The 17,223-nt window shown below is 33.3% G+C and overlaps 1 protein-coding gene across 5 annotated transcripts; it reads right to left on the bottom strand.

The window, feature by feature from the left end:
• Positions 1–1,303: 1,303 nt before the first annotated feature.
• LOC112492216 (elongation factor 1-alpha) lies at positions 1,304–12,823 on the bottom strand. 5 transcript variants are annotated; one of them, XM_048478162.2, is made up of 4 exons: positions 12,655–12,823; positions 12,421–12,466; positions 3,068–3,425; positions 1,304–2,529 (listed from the first exon to the last, which is right to left on the bottom strand). In XM_048478162.2, exons 3-4 carry the CDS (start codon positions 3,416–3,418, stop codon positions 1,573–1,575), a joined length of 1,308 nt encoding a protein of 435 aa, XP_048334119.1. In that variant the 5' UTR covers positions 3,419–3,425; positions 12,421–12,466; positions 12,655–12,823; the 3' UTR covers positions 1,304–1,572. The 5 variants fall into 5 exon arrangements, with proteins under 5 accessions (XP_048334119.1, XP_048334118.1, XP_048334120.1 ...); XM_048478161.2 differs by having other exon boundaries at positions 3,068–3,431; XM_048478163.2 differs by having other exon boundaries at positions 3,068–3,436.
• Positions 12,824–17,223: the final 4,400 nt, after the last annotated feature.

The raw sequence follows: 17,223 nt of genomic DNA on the forward strand, positions 1-17,223 counted from the left end.
CAGTCCCAAATTTCTTAACTCCATTAACCATAACAGCCCCAACTTGCTTACCTCTCTTCATGACAGAAGACTTGATGCTCTTACCTCCATTAGGAACTTGAATCTGGTCAAGTGCGTCAAGGAGAGTTGGATCCTTGTACCAGGGAAGGTTTGGAGAGCTCTCAATCAGTTTGTCCCCTGAGATGGGACCAAAATTGATGTTGACAGGTCATATCCAAGCTTCTTCACGTACGAAGAGGTTGACTTCTCAATTTCGTCATACCTCTCTTTTGAGTAATTGGGAGTGGTGGCATCCATCTTCAAGGGAAAAAAATGAGAAAGTCCTATAATTTCATAGGCTAAAAAAATGTCTATATATACCAATAGTTACGGGAGTCAACAACAATTGGCTATGGAAAGGAATGCTTAATTTTACCATGGGTGTAAGTAAAAAAAAAAAAAAAAAAAAGGTCATCTAAGAGAGTACAATAATCTTACCATGGTGCCGCAACATATCATCTGCTTGGCATCAAGGGTGGAAGCAAGCATTAATATGTGCTCATTTGTAAGTCCATTCCAACTTCCTAGGTCGAAAGCTTACAATTGCCGAAAATGGAGTAAAATTCAGACCAATTCAGACCAAGTTCAGGTTTTAAAAGACGAAGACCAAATGGACTGCAACGACCACGTGACCGTGGAGAGATTTTACCCCTCCTTGGTGTCCTATCCCGTAAATAAACAGATCACTCAAAATTTCAACTCTTCTATGTTATTTATTTCTCTATCATCGCGGTTTCCTCTCTCCGTTTTCTTCTCCATGTCATCAACAATGTAAATTCCAGATCTCTCTTATAAATTTTTTGGGCCCCTTTGAATTAAATTTTTTTTTTCTTTTTTTTTTTTTAACTTTTTTCAGACTTGGCCTCCCAATTTCTGTAAATAAGGGAAAGAGGAATCAAAACGAAGTCGAAAGAATCAGGAAAAGTAAATATAGCTGCGAAATTGAGAACAAACCCTTTTGAGAAACATGGGGATTTATTATATACACAACCAAATTAAATCTTATAGATTATTATTTATTATTATTTTCATAATAGAAAAGGGATTTGATTTCTTGGTGATGGGAGAGTTTCGACCTTTTCGGAAGAATATTACGATGAGAGTGACACTGACTATAGATAGCAATTTTTATTTATTTTTTGAAACTCTATATTTTAGAGTTAATAGGATTTAATTTAAAAATTAAAGAAATCGAACAATGAATATTAACCTTTCATTTATTAATTGCCAAATGTCACTATATTAGGAAAATATTAATATATCATAACTATTCCAATATATAAAATATTATTATACTTGAATATAAATTAATTATAAAAACGTACCATTACCAATATACTTTCTTTCCGTTAAATCTAACACATTTTGAATAACAGCAACGATTGCAATTAAATTGTTTTAAAGTGTCTGATTTAAACCAAATCTTAAATACTGCAGTTAAAATTTAGGGGGAAAAAGTGGCGCTTATGTTATGCCTTTTAAGATTTAAGGGGGTAAAAGAAGAAAAAAACACCATAGGTTCCGTTCAACTGATCAGATATTTGCCAGAGCGCCAGCAAGATTGATCCCTACCGCAAGCAAAGCAGGCCCAAATAGCTCAGCTAACTTCTTGAAAGCAGACTTTGTTCTTTCACGTTCATTATTAGGATCATTCGTCTTCTCCACACCAGCAACAACGCCAACACCAACAATACGTTTGTTGTTGCGGATAACAAACCTTCCCAGTGGTGGGTACTCTGCAAAAGGTTCCACAATCATAGGCTTTAGGGGAACCATCTCGACAGTAGCAGCATCACCTTTCTGCAAAAGTTTAGGCCCTAGCTCATACTCCCCGGAGGTCGGGTCAATCCTGAGAAGGAATTTCTCAAACTTCACAGCACCATGATAGCCGCCGAAATCGATAATTGGTGTATATCCTTCAAAAAATGTGGCCCCACGGTAGTTGGCGGTGATAATGATGTTGGATGTAAAACGAATAGCTTCTTTAGCGGGATCATCTTTAGAGTCGGATGCAACACACACAGCTTTCAGAACCTTTGCATCTATGTTCTTCAGGTTGCAACGAACACTATCACCAGCCGAGGCCTCTTGAACAGGCTTATCATCAACGTAAATATATTTAACTTTGCCTTTGTGTCGAGTTGGGGCAAGAATGACCTCCTGTCCAGCCTTGAGGGATCCGGTCTCTAGACAACCAGTTACCATGGTATAATTTTTGCCACTCACCTCAGCATACTCAATCGGGAGACGGAGGGGCTTGTCAAAGTGTCTATCAGGCAGCTCAATCTGGTTAAGTGCTTGAAGGAGAGTCGGAACTCTGTGCCAGAAAGGGTTTGGAGACGTCCCAGCCAGGTTGTTCCCTTCCGAACCTGGTATGGGAACAAAATAGATACTGGCCTGGTCGAAGCCAATCTTCCCCAAGGAGGAAGAGGTTGACTTTACAACTTTATCATACCTCTCCTTTGAGTAATCGGGATTGGTTGCATCCATCTACGAGGAAAAAAAACATTAAAAATAAAGACCACTCAAGTATTATGGAACAACTATATATTTAGCAATTGTTCAAGAAATAGCAGCTATTTAGCCCAAAAAAAAAAAAAAAAAAAAGAGATAATTTAACCTCAAAGTTCCTTTTTTGTTTTTTAATGGAAAAAAAAAAAGTAAAATCATTTATACTTTAACCTCGACATAACCTATTAGAATAAGCAAAAAAATGTAGAACGGTTACAAATAATTAAAATCACAAAATTGAAATTAAGAAACATATACACCAATATGACATGCGCGGATTTCAGTGAAAAAAATATGACACCCGGGGAGAGGACATAGAACCCGCTAGTTCTTTGCTTGAAACCATACCACTAACATATCTTCCAAAAAAGTGAAAACCCCCTATAATTTCACAAACAAAATATCTAATACACTTGCCAATAGTTGCAGGAGTCAACACACCATTATCCTTGAAATGGACACTTAATTTTACCAAGTTTAATCAAGAAAAATAACATTAAGAGAGTACAGTAATCACCTTGTCAACGCAACAGATAATCTGCTTGATACAAAGCATATGAGCAAGATACGCATGCTTATAGGTCTGTCCAGGAAGCTCATAAGTCTCTCCATTCATGGAAGTGCCAACTTCAAAACTACTAACGGTGGAATCAACAGTGAGAATGGCACAGCCAGCCTGTAAAATGCCTTTAATCATGTTCTCATTAAAGTAAGGATGCCCAGGAGCGTAAACGAGAATGCATTGGTACTTGTCCTTCTCAAACGCCTCCCCCTGAACAGCCTTGGCGTTCTCCAACAAAGTCTCGTTCATCTCAGCAGTAATGGGACCGATGACCATAATGTATCTTTTGGCCTTCTCACTACCCATTATTAACCTGAAACTGAACTGCAATAGATTACTAGGAAATTCCCGATCAGATGCATGAAATGACAAGCTCAGAATTATCTAATCCGAATATGAACGGATAGAAATGAGGCCAAGAGTAGGGGGTAAAAAACTGCAACACAGTCATATATGAGCCCACAATTGCAAAATACATTAATATAAATAGTAATAAAAATATTTCTTAGGAAACTGCAGAAAATTTTAAATCTAACCATCATACCGATTATTCATTTAAAAAAAATATATCTATATATATTGAGAGTTAATGTGGACATGGATAAATGTATTTTCAACTTATTCACGTAAAAGTTCAATTAGAGTTTATCTAGAGTTAATTTTGCTTTTTATATAACTAATATTGTGACACATGTATGACCATGATAAAAACTCTGGAAAAATCCAAGAGAAGCCTTTTGAACAACAAGCCTTTTGGCTTGTGTAAGAAGCTGTAGAAATTATGTATGTGAGCAACAGATATAAAAAAATAGAGAAAACAAGAGAAAACTCTTCCTCCCTACTTCAATAATTAAAATTCTTGCAAATATTTGTTAGACTTTATATATAAAAATTTATATGTGAGGTTGTTGTGATGTACATCTTGTTGTGTGATTAACTTTCATTATAGGTACACCTTGCTGGCTAAACAACCAACATTTTTGGTATCAAACCATCTATCTGGGTTGAAGAAATTTGAAAAAAAAAAAAAAAAAAAAAACAAAGGTGGCCTTTGAAATTTAGCCATAATCATAAGTGGTTCATGTATGAGATTCCAACAAATTTTAATATCAACTTTTAATGGGGAAAATTATGACATTTGGTGTGTGAAGATGAAAACTTCATTTGAATAAGTTGGATTTTTGGTGTGTGAAGACGAGAACTTCATTTGAATAAGTTGGATTTATGGGACATGGCAGAAAGTGGGTTTTTCGAACTTAAGATAGAAAATTATTTGACTAAAGCTCAACAAAAAGAGCTGAAGGAAAATATATCTAGTAATGCAAATGTTTCGTCCATGTCATATAGAGCTGTATTCAACTTAATGTTTTCCCAAATTATGAGATCCAAGAAGGCTAAGGAAGCATGGGAAATTTTAGAATAAGAATTCTTAGGTGATTCAAAGGCTAGAACTGTGAAACTTAAAACTCTTAGGAGAGGGGTTTGAAAATCTAAAGATGAAGGAAAATGAGACCGTAAATGAGTTTTCAGCTAAATTGATAAATCAGATGACAACTTATGGTGAAGAAATTTCTAATAAAAAGAATGTAGAGAAGATATTGATGAGCTAATTGCCGTAGAAATTTGATCCAATGGTTGTGAAGTCCCACATCAATTGGAAAGGGGAACGAAGTACCCTTATAAGGCTGTGGATACCTTTCCCTTATGGACACGTTTTAAACCCGTGAGGGTTGGGTTGTAAGAGGACTTCTCAATGCCAAAACGGACAATATTCACATGCGGGTGGTCTGGACTGTTACAGTTGGTATCAGAGCTAGTTACCCGGGCCAGTGGGACTGGCAGGTGAAGGAATGGGACCCCTAACCACTGAGAGGCCTTTTAAAACTGTGTGGGCTAGGCCCAAAGCGGACAATATCTCATGTGGGTGGACTGGGCTGTTACAGTTGGTATCAGAGTCAAACCCGAATTGGTGTGCCAGCGAGGATGTTGGGCCCCAAAAGGGATTATTGTGAAGTCCCATATCGGTTGGAAAGGGGAACGAAGCATGCCTTATAAGGCTGTGGATACATTTCCCTTATGGACACATTTTAAACCTATGAGGACTGAGTTGTAAGAGGATTCTTCAGTGTCAAAGTGGATAATATTCACGTGCGGGTGGTTTGGACCATTACAATGGTGGCTGTGGTGGAAGGGACAAAAGATATTGCTAATTTGAGTGTTTTATGGGCTAATGAGATCCTTGAAACATTAGAGCAAAGGTTGTTAAGACATTATGAGAAATCAGTATAGAATGTCTTTGATTTAAGCTCAATATAGACTCTAAAAGCAATGAAAATAGAAGCATTGACCAAGCATGGAAAATAGAAGTAGAAGATTTGGTACAAGAGATAGAGGAAGAGGTTTCATTGATAGAAAGAAGAGTAAAGAAAGTTCAACTTCAAAGTGTAAAATATGCAAAAGAAGCAGCCATAATGAGAATAACTGTTGGTTTAAAGGAAAGGCACAATGCTATAATTGCAAAAAATTTGGACATTTGGCTAAGGATTGTAGATTTAAGAATACATAACAAGTTGGTTTTGCGCTATGGAGAAAGAGAAGGAAGGAGGAACAAGCTTATTCTATATATGTCAAACTGGTTCAAATGAGAAGAATAAAGCATGCTAACCAAGTAGTAGTTGGACAAGTAATGATAAAACAAGATGGTTTTTGGATAATGGTTGTACAAACCAAATGATTGCAAATGAAGGCATTTTTCATGATTTGGTGGCTTTTCAAAATTCCCGATTGAGACTTGGCAATGGTGCCTTGGTGGAGGTGAAAGGAAAAGGGTCTATTGTTGCTCAAACAAAGAAAGGATCTAAGTATATTAGAGATATCTTAATTACTCGTTCCAAACTTGGACCAAAACTTGTTGAGTGTTGGACAACTTGTGGAGAATGGTTAATTGTTGAAGTTTTAAAATAAACATTACTCCATCTTTGATAAAAGTAAGGAAAGGCAGCTTGTGTTGTGGCATATCTTAAAATGGAAAATCGAAGCTTTCCATCTAACTTTAAGCGGCTAAAAAATTCAGCTTTGAAGGTAGATGTGATGGGAAATGCATGGCTTTGGCATTGGAGATTTGGACACCTTAATTTGGAAAATCTAAAGCTACTTTCTTAAAAGAATATGGTGAAAGGGTTTTCAAGAATTAGAGACAAACATGAAGTGTATGAAGGATGTGTACTTGGAAAGCATCATCAACAACCAATTCCCAAAGAAGTAGCTTGGAGAGCTAAAAAGACCATTGGAGTTGATGCATACGGATGTTTGTGGAACAATGCAAACAGCATCTCATGCATAAAACATGTATTTCAAAATTTTTATTGATGATTTTACAAGGATGACATGGGTTTACTTCCTAAGGTAAAAGTTTGAAGTATTCACAAAGCATTCATTTTATTAAGATATGGGGGAGTGATAGAGGTACTAAATATACCTCAAAAGAATTTTGAAAAGTTCTGTAAAGTAGAAGGCTTGAAAAGACAACTCACAATTGGTCATATCTGACAACAAAATGGGATATTAGAGAAAATCACAAAGTAATGGAGATGGCAAAATCTATGTTGTTTTAGAAGAATACAAAAAGAAGCTTTTGGCAAGAAGCTGTTTGCATAGCTGTATACTTGATAAATATGTCTCCAATAAAAGCCTTGTTGAACAAGACTCCATATAGAGCATGGAGAGGGAAGAAACCATCTGTCAATCGTCTAAGGATATTTGGATGTGTTTGTTATGCTCAACTACTAAAATAAATAAATAAAAATAAATGTTGGATGAAACAAGTGAGAGGCATATTTTTTTTAGTTATAGCTCAATGTCAGAAGAGCAATAAGTTATACAACTTGAAGAACAACAAAGTAATCATAAGTTGATATGTCATATTTAATGAGAAGACAAGTTAGAATTAGGAAACACAAGAAATTGACAAGAATATTGATGTCCCAATTTTTATTCCAAAAAAATCAGTAAATGAATAAGAAAATGATGAAGAATGTGATGAAAAATCAAGCCAACCAAGCTCAACAACGTCATCTTCAAACAACCCCTCAAGTTTGAGTTCATCACCAAGCTCAACACTAAAGAAAATGAGGAGTATGAGTGCTATTTATGCAAGATGTAATTTCTGCATTGTAGATTCAAAAAATTCAGAATTTACAGTTGTAATCCAATGGCTACCCCTTTCATGTGCAATGAAAAATTAATGAAGGGTAATGGTGAAAAAAGAGTAAATGAAACTCATTATAGAAGTCTTATGGGAAACTTGCTCTATCTCACTGCTACAAAGCCTAATGTCATGTATGTAGCAAGTTTGCTATGAAGGTTCATGAGTAACCCTAGTTAAATATGTTATGGAGTTGCAAGAAGAATGTTAAGATATATTCAAGGCACTTTAGAGTTTGGAATCAGATTTGAAAGAAAAGAAGAAATAGAATTGATTGGCTTTAATGATAGTGATTAGGGAAGATGTGTTGATGATATGAAGAGCACACCCGGACATGTATTTTCACTCGATTTAGGAGTTTTGCATGGTCATTGAAGAAGCCAGAAAATGTAACTCAATCTTCATCCAAGAAGCTGAGTATGTATCAACATCTCTTGCATCTTTAGAAGTAACTTGGCTTAAAAGAATTTTAGAAGACATTGGTGAAAAACAAGTTGAAGCTACTCAGTTGTATCGTGCGAAAAAATCAGCAATAGCAATAGCAAAGAATGTTGTTTTTCACAAGAGAACAAGGCACATCATAATTCAACATCACTTCATAAGAAACACAGTCGAAAATTGTGAAATTTAAGTTCAATACTGCATGTTCGAAGATCAAATTAATGACATTATGACCAAAACTCTTCCTAATGACAAGATTCAAAAAATAAGTTGAAGCTACTAAGTTGCATTGTGAGTACAAATCAGCAATAGTAACAGCAAAGAATGTTATTTTTCACAAGAGAGCAAGACACATCAAAGTGTAAAATTTGCAAGAGGAGCAGCCATAATGAGACTAATTGTTGGTTTAAAGGAAACTCTTAATGCTGTAATTGCAAAAAAATTGGCATTTGTCTAAGGATTGTAATTCAAGAATACATAACAAGTGGAGAGAGAGATGGAAGGAGGAACAAGTTTATTCTATACATGTCAAAGTGGTCCAAATGAGAAGAGTGAAGCATCCTCTGAAGTGTATGAAGGATGTGTACTTGGAAAGTATCATCGACAACCATTTCCTTAATAAGCAGCTTGGAAAGCTAAAAGACCATTGGGGTTGGTGCATACAAATGTCTGTGAACCAATGCAAACACCATCTCATGCACAAAACGTGTATTTCAAAATTTTTATTGATGATTTTACAAGAATGACATGGGTTTATTTCATGAGATAAAAATTTGAAGTATTAACTGTGTTCAAGAAATTCAAGATGCTGGTTGAAAAACAAAGCATTCATTTTATTGATATATTGAGGAGTGATAGAGGTAATAAATATACCTCAAAAGAACTTTGGAAAGTTCTATGAAGAAGAAGGCTTCAAAAGACAACTCATAGTTGATTATAGTTCACAACAAAATGGGATACTAGAGAAAAAGAATCAAAAAGTAATGGAGATGGAAAAATCCATGTTGTTTGAGAAGAATATAAAAAAGAAACTTTTGGCAAGAAGCTGTTTACATAGCTGCATACTTGACAAATACATCTCCAACAAAAGCCTTGTTAAACAAGACTCCATTTAAAGCATGGAGGGGAAAGAAACCATCTATCAATCATCTAAGGATATTTGGATGTGTTTGTTATGCTCAACAACAAACAACAACAAAAAAAAAAAAAAAAAAAAAAAAAAGAAAAAAAAAGAAAAAAGAAAAAAAAGAGTCAAAAGTTGGATGAAACAAGTGAGAGGTGTATTTTTGTTGGTTATAGCTCAATGTCAAAACAGCTATAACTTATACAACTTGAAGAACAATAAAGTGATCATAAGTCGAGATGTCATATTTAATCAGAAGACAAGTTTAAATTGGAAAACAAAAGAAATTGAGAAGAATGTTGATGTCCCATTTTTTTTCCTCCCCAAAAAAATCAGTAAATGGAGAAGAAATGATTAAAAAAAGTGATAAAAAAATTCAAGCCAACCATGCTCGCCAAAGTCATCTTGAAACACCCCCTCAAGTTTGAGTTCATCACCAAGCTTAACACTAAAGAAAATGAGGAGTATGAGTGATATTTATGCAAGATGTAATTTCTGCATTGTAGATTTAGAAAGCTTTGAAGAAGCTACCCAAGAAGAGTATTAGAGAAAAGCCATGGAAGATAAGATAGAAGTCATTAAAAAACAAAATTTGGAGTTAGTTAAAAGACCAAAGGACAAAGAAGTTTTTTGAAGTTATTGGAGTCAAATAGATCTATAAGGTGAATTGTAATGCTAATAGCATAGTGCAAAAAAACAAAGCAAGATTGGTAACAAAAGGGTATGCTAAAAAACCCATAATTAACTACCATGAGACCTTTACTTTGGTTGTTAGATTGGACACCATTAGACATCTAATTACACTTGCATCTCAAAAGGTTGGTTATTAATCAACTTAATGTGAAATCAACTTTTTTGATATTCATTTTCAAAGAAAAGGAAGAAAGGTTATACAAGTTAAAGAAGGCTTTATATGGATTCAAACAAGTTCCAAGCGCTTGGTATGGAGATATATCAAGATGATGTGGGAAGTTTTTATTTGCCAGAAGAAGTATACTGAAAAAAAATATTAAAAAGATTTCAGAATTTACAGTTGTAATCCAATGGCTACCCCTTCCATGTGCAATGAAAAATTAATGAAGGATAATAGCGAAAAAAGCGTAAATGAAACTCATTATGGAAGTCTTGGGGGAAACTTGCTTCATCTCACTCCTACAAAGCCTAATGTCATGTATGCAACAAGTTTGCTGTGAAGGTTCATGAGCAACCCTAGTTAAATACATTATGGAGTTGTATAATGAATGTTATGATATAATCAAGGCACTTTAGAGTTTGGAAAAGAAAAGAAGAAACAAAATTGATTGGCTTTAATGATGGTGATTAGGAAGGATGTGTTGATAATATGAAGAGCACATCTGGATATATATTTTAGCTGGGTTTAGGAGTTTTTGCTTAATCATCGAAGAAGCAAGAAAATGTAACTCAATCATCATCCAAGAAGCTGAGTATGTATCAACATCTTTTGCATCTTTAGAAGTAATTTTGCTTAAAAGTATTTTAGAAGACGTTGGAGGAAAGCAAATTGAAGCTACTAAGTTGAATTGTGAGAACAAATCAACAATAGCAATAGCAAAGAATATTGTTTTTCACATGAGAACAAGGCACATCAAGGTTAAATATCACTTCATAAGAAACACAATCAAAGATGGTGAAATTTAAGTTTAATACTGCAGGTTCGCAGATCAAATTGATGACATTATGACCAAAGCTCTTCCTAATGAAAAGATTCAAAAAATAAATTGAAGCTACTAAGTTGTATTGTGAGAACAAATCTGCAATAGCAATAGCAAAGAATGTTGTTTTTCACAAGAGAACAAGGCACATCAAGATTAAATATCATTTCATGAAAAGATGGTGAAATTTAAGTTTAATATTGCAGGTTTGAATTGCAAGTTCAAAGATCAAATTGATGGCATTATGACCAAAGCTCTTCCTAATGACGAGATTCAAAAAATAAGTTGAAGCTACTAAGTTGTATTGTGAGAACAAATCAGCAATAGCAATAGCAGACAATGTTGTTTTTCACAAGAGAATAAGGCACATCAAGATTAAATATCACTTCATAAAAAACACAATCGAAGATGGTGAAATTTAAGTTTAATATTGCAGGTTCGAAGATCAAATTGATTCCTAATGACAAGATTCAATACTCTGTAGCAGCATTGGGAGTATGAAAAATGCACACTAGGAGGGAGAATGTTGAAAGTCAATGTTCACATGGATAAATGTATTGTTAACTTAACTATGGTAATGTAAAAGTTGATTAGAGTTTATCTAGAGTTAATCTTGCTTTTTATGTAACTAATGCTGTGACACATATATGGCCATGATAGAAACTTTAGAAAAATTCAAGATAAGCCTTTTGATATTGGCTTATGTAGAACCAATGGAAAATATGTATGCGAGCATCAGATATCAAAAAATAGAGGAAACAAGAGAAAGCTCTTCCTCCCCTGTATTTTGATATTGCCAATATATGCCTCAGTTTCAATCTTTTACTCTTTGCATATATTTTTCAGACTCTACATGTAAAAAATATGTGTAAGGTTGCTGCTTTATATATATATATATATATATATATACATCTTGTTGTGTGACTAACTGTGACTGCAAGTCACACCTGGCTGTCTAAAGAGCCAACAAATTAATTAAATCAAATCAAATCACTAAAATAGTCAAAACTAAAAATGTCAAGTTTTTATTTGACCAAATTAACTGGTGTTATAATTTAGAAGGAGCCCTATGAAAAAAGAAGCTTCAAATTCAAAAACCCATAACATCTAAAACAAGCACAGCCAAAAAAATAAAAACAAAAAAGCAAAAATCCACTGTCACATCAGGAAGGAGAAGTTAAAAAACGAACATGAATGAAACATCTGGCAGACTATACTAAGACAAAACCCATGCAAGCCAGAAAAGGGTAACCGGCCCGGCCTCTTATCCAGGTCAGTGGCCACCCTGATGCCTCGCTCACAACCTACTGGCCGACCTGTTCTCCTTAGTCAAAGGTGGAAAAGGTGTCACCATCTCGCAAACGTATCTTAAATCGGTTACCCTGCGGCGGGCGGCTTGCCGGTTGTGGTATCGTGGCCGGCGGCCGGAAATTAGGAATGGGTTTATGCCTGATATTCGGGTCGGATATCAAAATCCGAACAGCATGCTCCAAAGTCCCAAAAAAAAAAAAAAAAAAACAAAACAAAACAAAAAAAAAAACAAAAACAAAAACAAAAAACAAAAAAAAAAAAATTACCCAACCAGCAACAGCCGCGTTACTGGTTACCCAAACAGCCAAAGGAACGAAACCAGGTCCGGCTAACCGATCCAGTTCAGGGCAGAATTCTTACTCTTAACATATTCTGACGGGAAATAAATTCATTTTCCCTAATCATATATTCCATTATCAATGTGTGTGTGTGTGTGTGTGTGTGTGTGTGTGTGTGTATATATATATATATAAATAGAAATCTTTTCGAAAAAGCAAAACTAATATAGCAATAATAAAAAAGAGCCAAATAGACGTAAAAAGAAAAAGAAAAATACCAATCCAAGCAAAAATAATATGTGAATGGGCCAACACCGTCACCTTCTGAAATCAAAAGATCAATATAACAAAATTTAGAATCAAAACCATGCCTCTGAACAATATGAAAACGAAAAATTCGAACTAACGTACAAAAACAAAGAAAAAACTCCAAATTCAAAAAATCTGTAGCATCTTAATTAAACAAGCAGAAAGCAAAACAAGTCAAATGAGATTAAAAATGTCTGGCTTACTTGGAATCCTTGCTTCTTGTTGTTTTTGAGGAGAGAGAGACTTGAAGATAATGCACTGCGAGAGAGAGAGAGAGAGCGAGCGATACACTTTGTATATAGCTGCTGTGTTTTTTGTTTTCTAATTTGTGGCTAGCGGCCTTATATATGGAGAAATTTTTATGTAGACGGTCAAGATTTTGGTAGATCTGATATGTGGAATCTTTCACTCCCGTTAAGCACCCCTTTTTATCTGAGAAAAAAAAGTTTATTAATTATGTGGCACGTGCACTCTGGCAAGTGTAATAAGCCCCTTTCTTGCTGTAATCGTCTCTTCAAGATTTTTTTTATTATTATTATTATTAATTGGGAATTTGGAATTAGGAGATTTTTCTAAGTTGATATTATTTTTCCATTTCTTCTGTGCTGTTGGTAGCTTCTAAAGCATATCAAAGAAAGGTCTTGCCAAAGAAAATGGAAGGGTGAGGTGTATACTGCTTGTAAACTGTTTTAAACGAAGAAACTTTTTTTTTTTTTAAAAATTTTTTTTTTCTCATTTTTCATGTACACTACTCTTTGTCTTTGTGTGCGTGTGCGTGGCTGAAAAAAAAAAAAAAGAAAAAGAAAAAAAAAACTTTTTTTTTTTTAAGGTTATGGTGGCCATATATGTGCCAGAATTTTTGTGAGATTGTAGAGGAACTTATGAAATTGGAGGTGATGATGGTGAGAAAAAAAAATGAAAAAGCAAAAAAAAAAAAAAAAAAGTTATGGAGGAAAGGAGAGAATATGCAAGCAAATTGGAAGTCTCTTATGACAACTTGACTAGTAAGTTTTAAAATTTTCGGCTTGTGTGTTAAATGACTAGATAACAGAGTTAAAACGTGCAATTGGACAACAATAATTTGAGTGACGCTTGCAGCGCGCCCTATAATATTTTTCATTAATTATGAATAAAAAAAAAATGTTCATTGATTTAACAAAAAAAAAGGGAGTTGATAATTTTCAGCATAAAAACAAAGAGTTGATTAATTTAACTAAAAAAGATTTGGGTGACACTTTGGGCACCACCAATTAAATGTAACTGTAAATGATTTTGTTTGATATTTCTTTTATTTTTTATTTTTTTTAATCAGAAGAATACAGATGAACTTGACCAAAGATTACCGATGAAGAAAAAGGGTAATACTCACTTGAAAGTCCAAGTTCTGCACTTGTGTCAGCCAAAAATACAAATCAAATAAAAAGTTAATAACCAAAAAGGCCGGAGAGTTTCAAAGAAAAAAATAAAATATAAAAGTAAAAGAGGCAATTTTAATGAAAAAAAAAAATATATATATATATATATATATCTTTCACATTTAATGTTATCGTTAATTTGGCTAAAAACAACAGCAAAGGAAGTTTTAAGCTGGAAATTTTAATGGCTGCTATAGGCGTCGTGGGAGAGAAAACTGCAATAGCAGTGGGAGGGTTTGGAAAAATATTTAAAAAAAGAAAAGGATTAAAAGAAAAAAATAAAAATAAAAATCATTTACATTTAATTGATGGGCTCCAATAAAAAGATAAGAAAAAAGTTTTTTTTTTTTTTTTTTTGGGCGCGAAATTGTTGATGACATGTCAAATGTAGTTAGAAAACGCAGAGGAAGGCAATGGCAATAACTAACAAAGAGTTGACAGGTGTAAAAAAAAAAAAAAATCTCTGGAAAAGTTAGAAAGGTGGGGTTGAGATTTGAGAAGGAGGAGGAAAAGACAGAAATTACGTGGGAGTCTCTCAAGCTTAGTAGGTATAAGATTTTTCCCCTCTAACAATTTGCAAATAAAATTTCCACGTTGGGGCTTTGGATAGGACCGAAAGAGAATCTTTGTTGGATTTTAAGAAAGAGAAAGAAAAAGAAATCAATAGATTGTGAAATTCATATACTATTGGCCGAGTGAGAAGAAATCAGAGGAGAAGTCTTCAGATTGATGGTTAGTTTTAAGTTTCAGGTTAGGAGACATTGATACACGTTAAAAAAAAAAAAAAAAATGAATAACGAGTGAGATTCCTTTTTTTTTTTTTTTTTTTTTTTTTTTTTGACAAGAATGAAAAGAGAGATTGATGTGCAAGAAAATATTTCTGGTGCAAGTGGAGTATATACACCCTCCATAATACACACATGCATATTAAATTTAAAAAGCATGTATATTAAAAAGAAGAGTATATAGTTCGGTTGCAGTGAGAAAGAGTTAGACAAATAAAAAAAATAATATTTATAGTCGATATGGCTCAGAGTAGCAGATGAAAAAATACTTGGAAGTGGCACCATTATGTATTATCATTCAATAGTTCTCTGATTTATTAATTGAAAATTTACAAACATACACAAAATGCAATATTATAGTCCATTTATTAGAATAATGACGAAATCGAGTAGAGTTAGTTTTTTTTTTTTTTTTGGTCTTTTTTTATAGAAAAATATGATTTTAGTAAATTGGAACATATATTTGAACTAATCGATTTAAAATAAATAAACATGCTGCTTTTTTTTCTACGTGAGGTAAAAGGAACAAATAATCTTCAAAGTTATGTTAGGGATTAATCAAAGAAATTAAATGGAAAATTAGAAAAAAAAATGAATCTATAATTAAAATTAAAAAAAAAATTAACTTCTCTACAACGAATTAGGCATTATAATGCTAAAAAGTTATTGATAAATATTTGTTACGATCCCAATTTTCATTTTTAAAAAAATATATATTTATTAGATTTAATTTAATGAAATTGGTTAGTGATAGTTAAAGTAATACTCTCAGCTTCTAGCCATTGTTGTCATATGGTTAAGTGTTACTAGTTTATGGGTTTTTTAATGCCTAATATGTAGGGATTCTTGATGTCATGTTTTTCTATTTAAGATATAATAAATGAATGTAAAAGAGGTACTTATGATTAATGAAATCATGGATCATTGATTGATCTAATAGGAGTACGGACTCTCTCGAAAAACCTATTCTATCCATCCACTTAATTTTATTTTCTATGTTTTTAAATAAGAAAGAGGTAGGTTTATAACTTTTAGTATCAAGGTTTGATAATACTATAAAGTTTATAATTAACAACAAAAATCTGATTTTTGTTTTAACGTGTAACATATAGGTTAGATTAAGATGTGCATACATCTAATACTGATAATTGATTAAAATTGCCGAATCAATGCCCATATAGTTGATTGACGAATTTTTATTTTAAAATAATATATTTATTGTTTTATTTATTATATTCTTTATTTAAGAGAGAACAAGTAAATATAAAAGTGGTGTTTGTGAAATTGTTATTATGACATTGCAGTATTGATTAATATAGTGGGAGGTAGAGTTTTCTCAAACAACCTTTTGTATCTTTCCATCTAATTTTATTTATTTATTTATTTTTCTATGTTTTCCAATTACAACTAGTAAGTTTATAACAATATTATAGTCATATTAAGAGATTATAATTATAAATGTCTGAAATATTAAAAAAACAATAAATGAGAAAAATATTAAAATACGCAAAATTGAAAATGAATTTGAAGAAAACAGTTATAGACTGTGGGGAGAATATGGGTTGAGAAACCTACGAGGAAATCTCGATTGACACCAATTCCAGTTAAGACTCAATTTTCTGACATTGGATTGACATACTTTCCATTTTAAAAAAGAAAACTTTAATGGCAAGTGGTGAGACCAACCAATAGCAGTTTGATAGTCCAAATCTTCACGTTTAACTGTATGGATAATTGTTGAGGAAGCGGCACTCCTCATCTCTTTCGGCTACACCATATAAAGCTTCGAAACTCGTGCGAGTGGGACTACCGTCCGTGAATTTTCACGGCGGCTGGCCGTAGATGTCCGAGTTGTTGTTCCTAAATGACGCTATTGTCCTTAGCCTTTTAAGACTCTGGTCAGGACGGTAGGACTGGTACATCTCCCCAATAAGGACATTCTTGGAAAAAAAAGAAAGGAAACGATGTTTTTGCCGTTAAATCTAACGGAACGATATAGGCCCCATTTCACGCAATTTTCTTCCTCAGCTCCGCCCACTCAACTGGCGTCCAATAAAAAAAAGGCTGGTAGTTGGTTTATTTTTTATTTTTTATTTATTTTTACTCTTTTTAGTTTATAATACCAAAGAGAACTGCACGATACTTGGATAATTTCGCTTTTGAAGGTATATGTAAAAATAGGTTTAATTTTGAGCCTAAATTCCCTTTCGACAATTCAGACCGTTAATGTTACTTTCTAGATTGAACTCAAGATATCCCTTTCCAATTTATCAGAAATAAATTATGAGTTAAATTGTGAAACCATTAATTTTATTATTTTTATATATATCGTTTAAGGAAAAAAAAAACGCAATTATGAAAAAAAAAATGTTCAAGAAAAAACAAAAAATTTATCAGTCAAACTTAAGTGTTCAATTTCTTTCAAAAAAAAAAAAAAAAAAAAAAACTTTAGTGTTCAATACGAACGGCCATACCATTGTAGCCTGTGCCATATATCTTTCAGAACTTGCTAAGAAAATAAGAAGTGTGGCAAACTGCTTATATGGTAGTGACTTAGCATAATGGTCACAGA

Source organism: Ziziphus jujuba, chromosome 3, assembly GCF_031755915.1.
Source record: "Ziziphus jujuba cultivar Dongzao chromosome 3, ASM3175591v1".
Taxonomy (NCBI): domain Eukaryota; kingdom Viridiplantae; phylum Streptophyta; class Magnoliopsida; order Rosales; family Rhamnaceae; genus Ziziphus; species Ziziphus jujuba.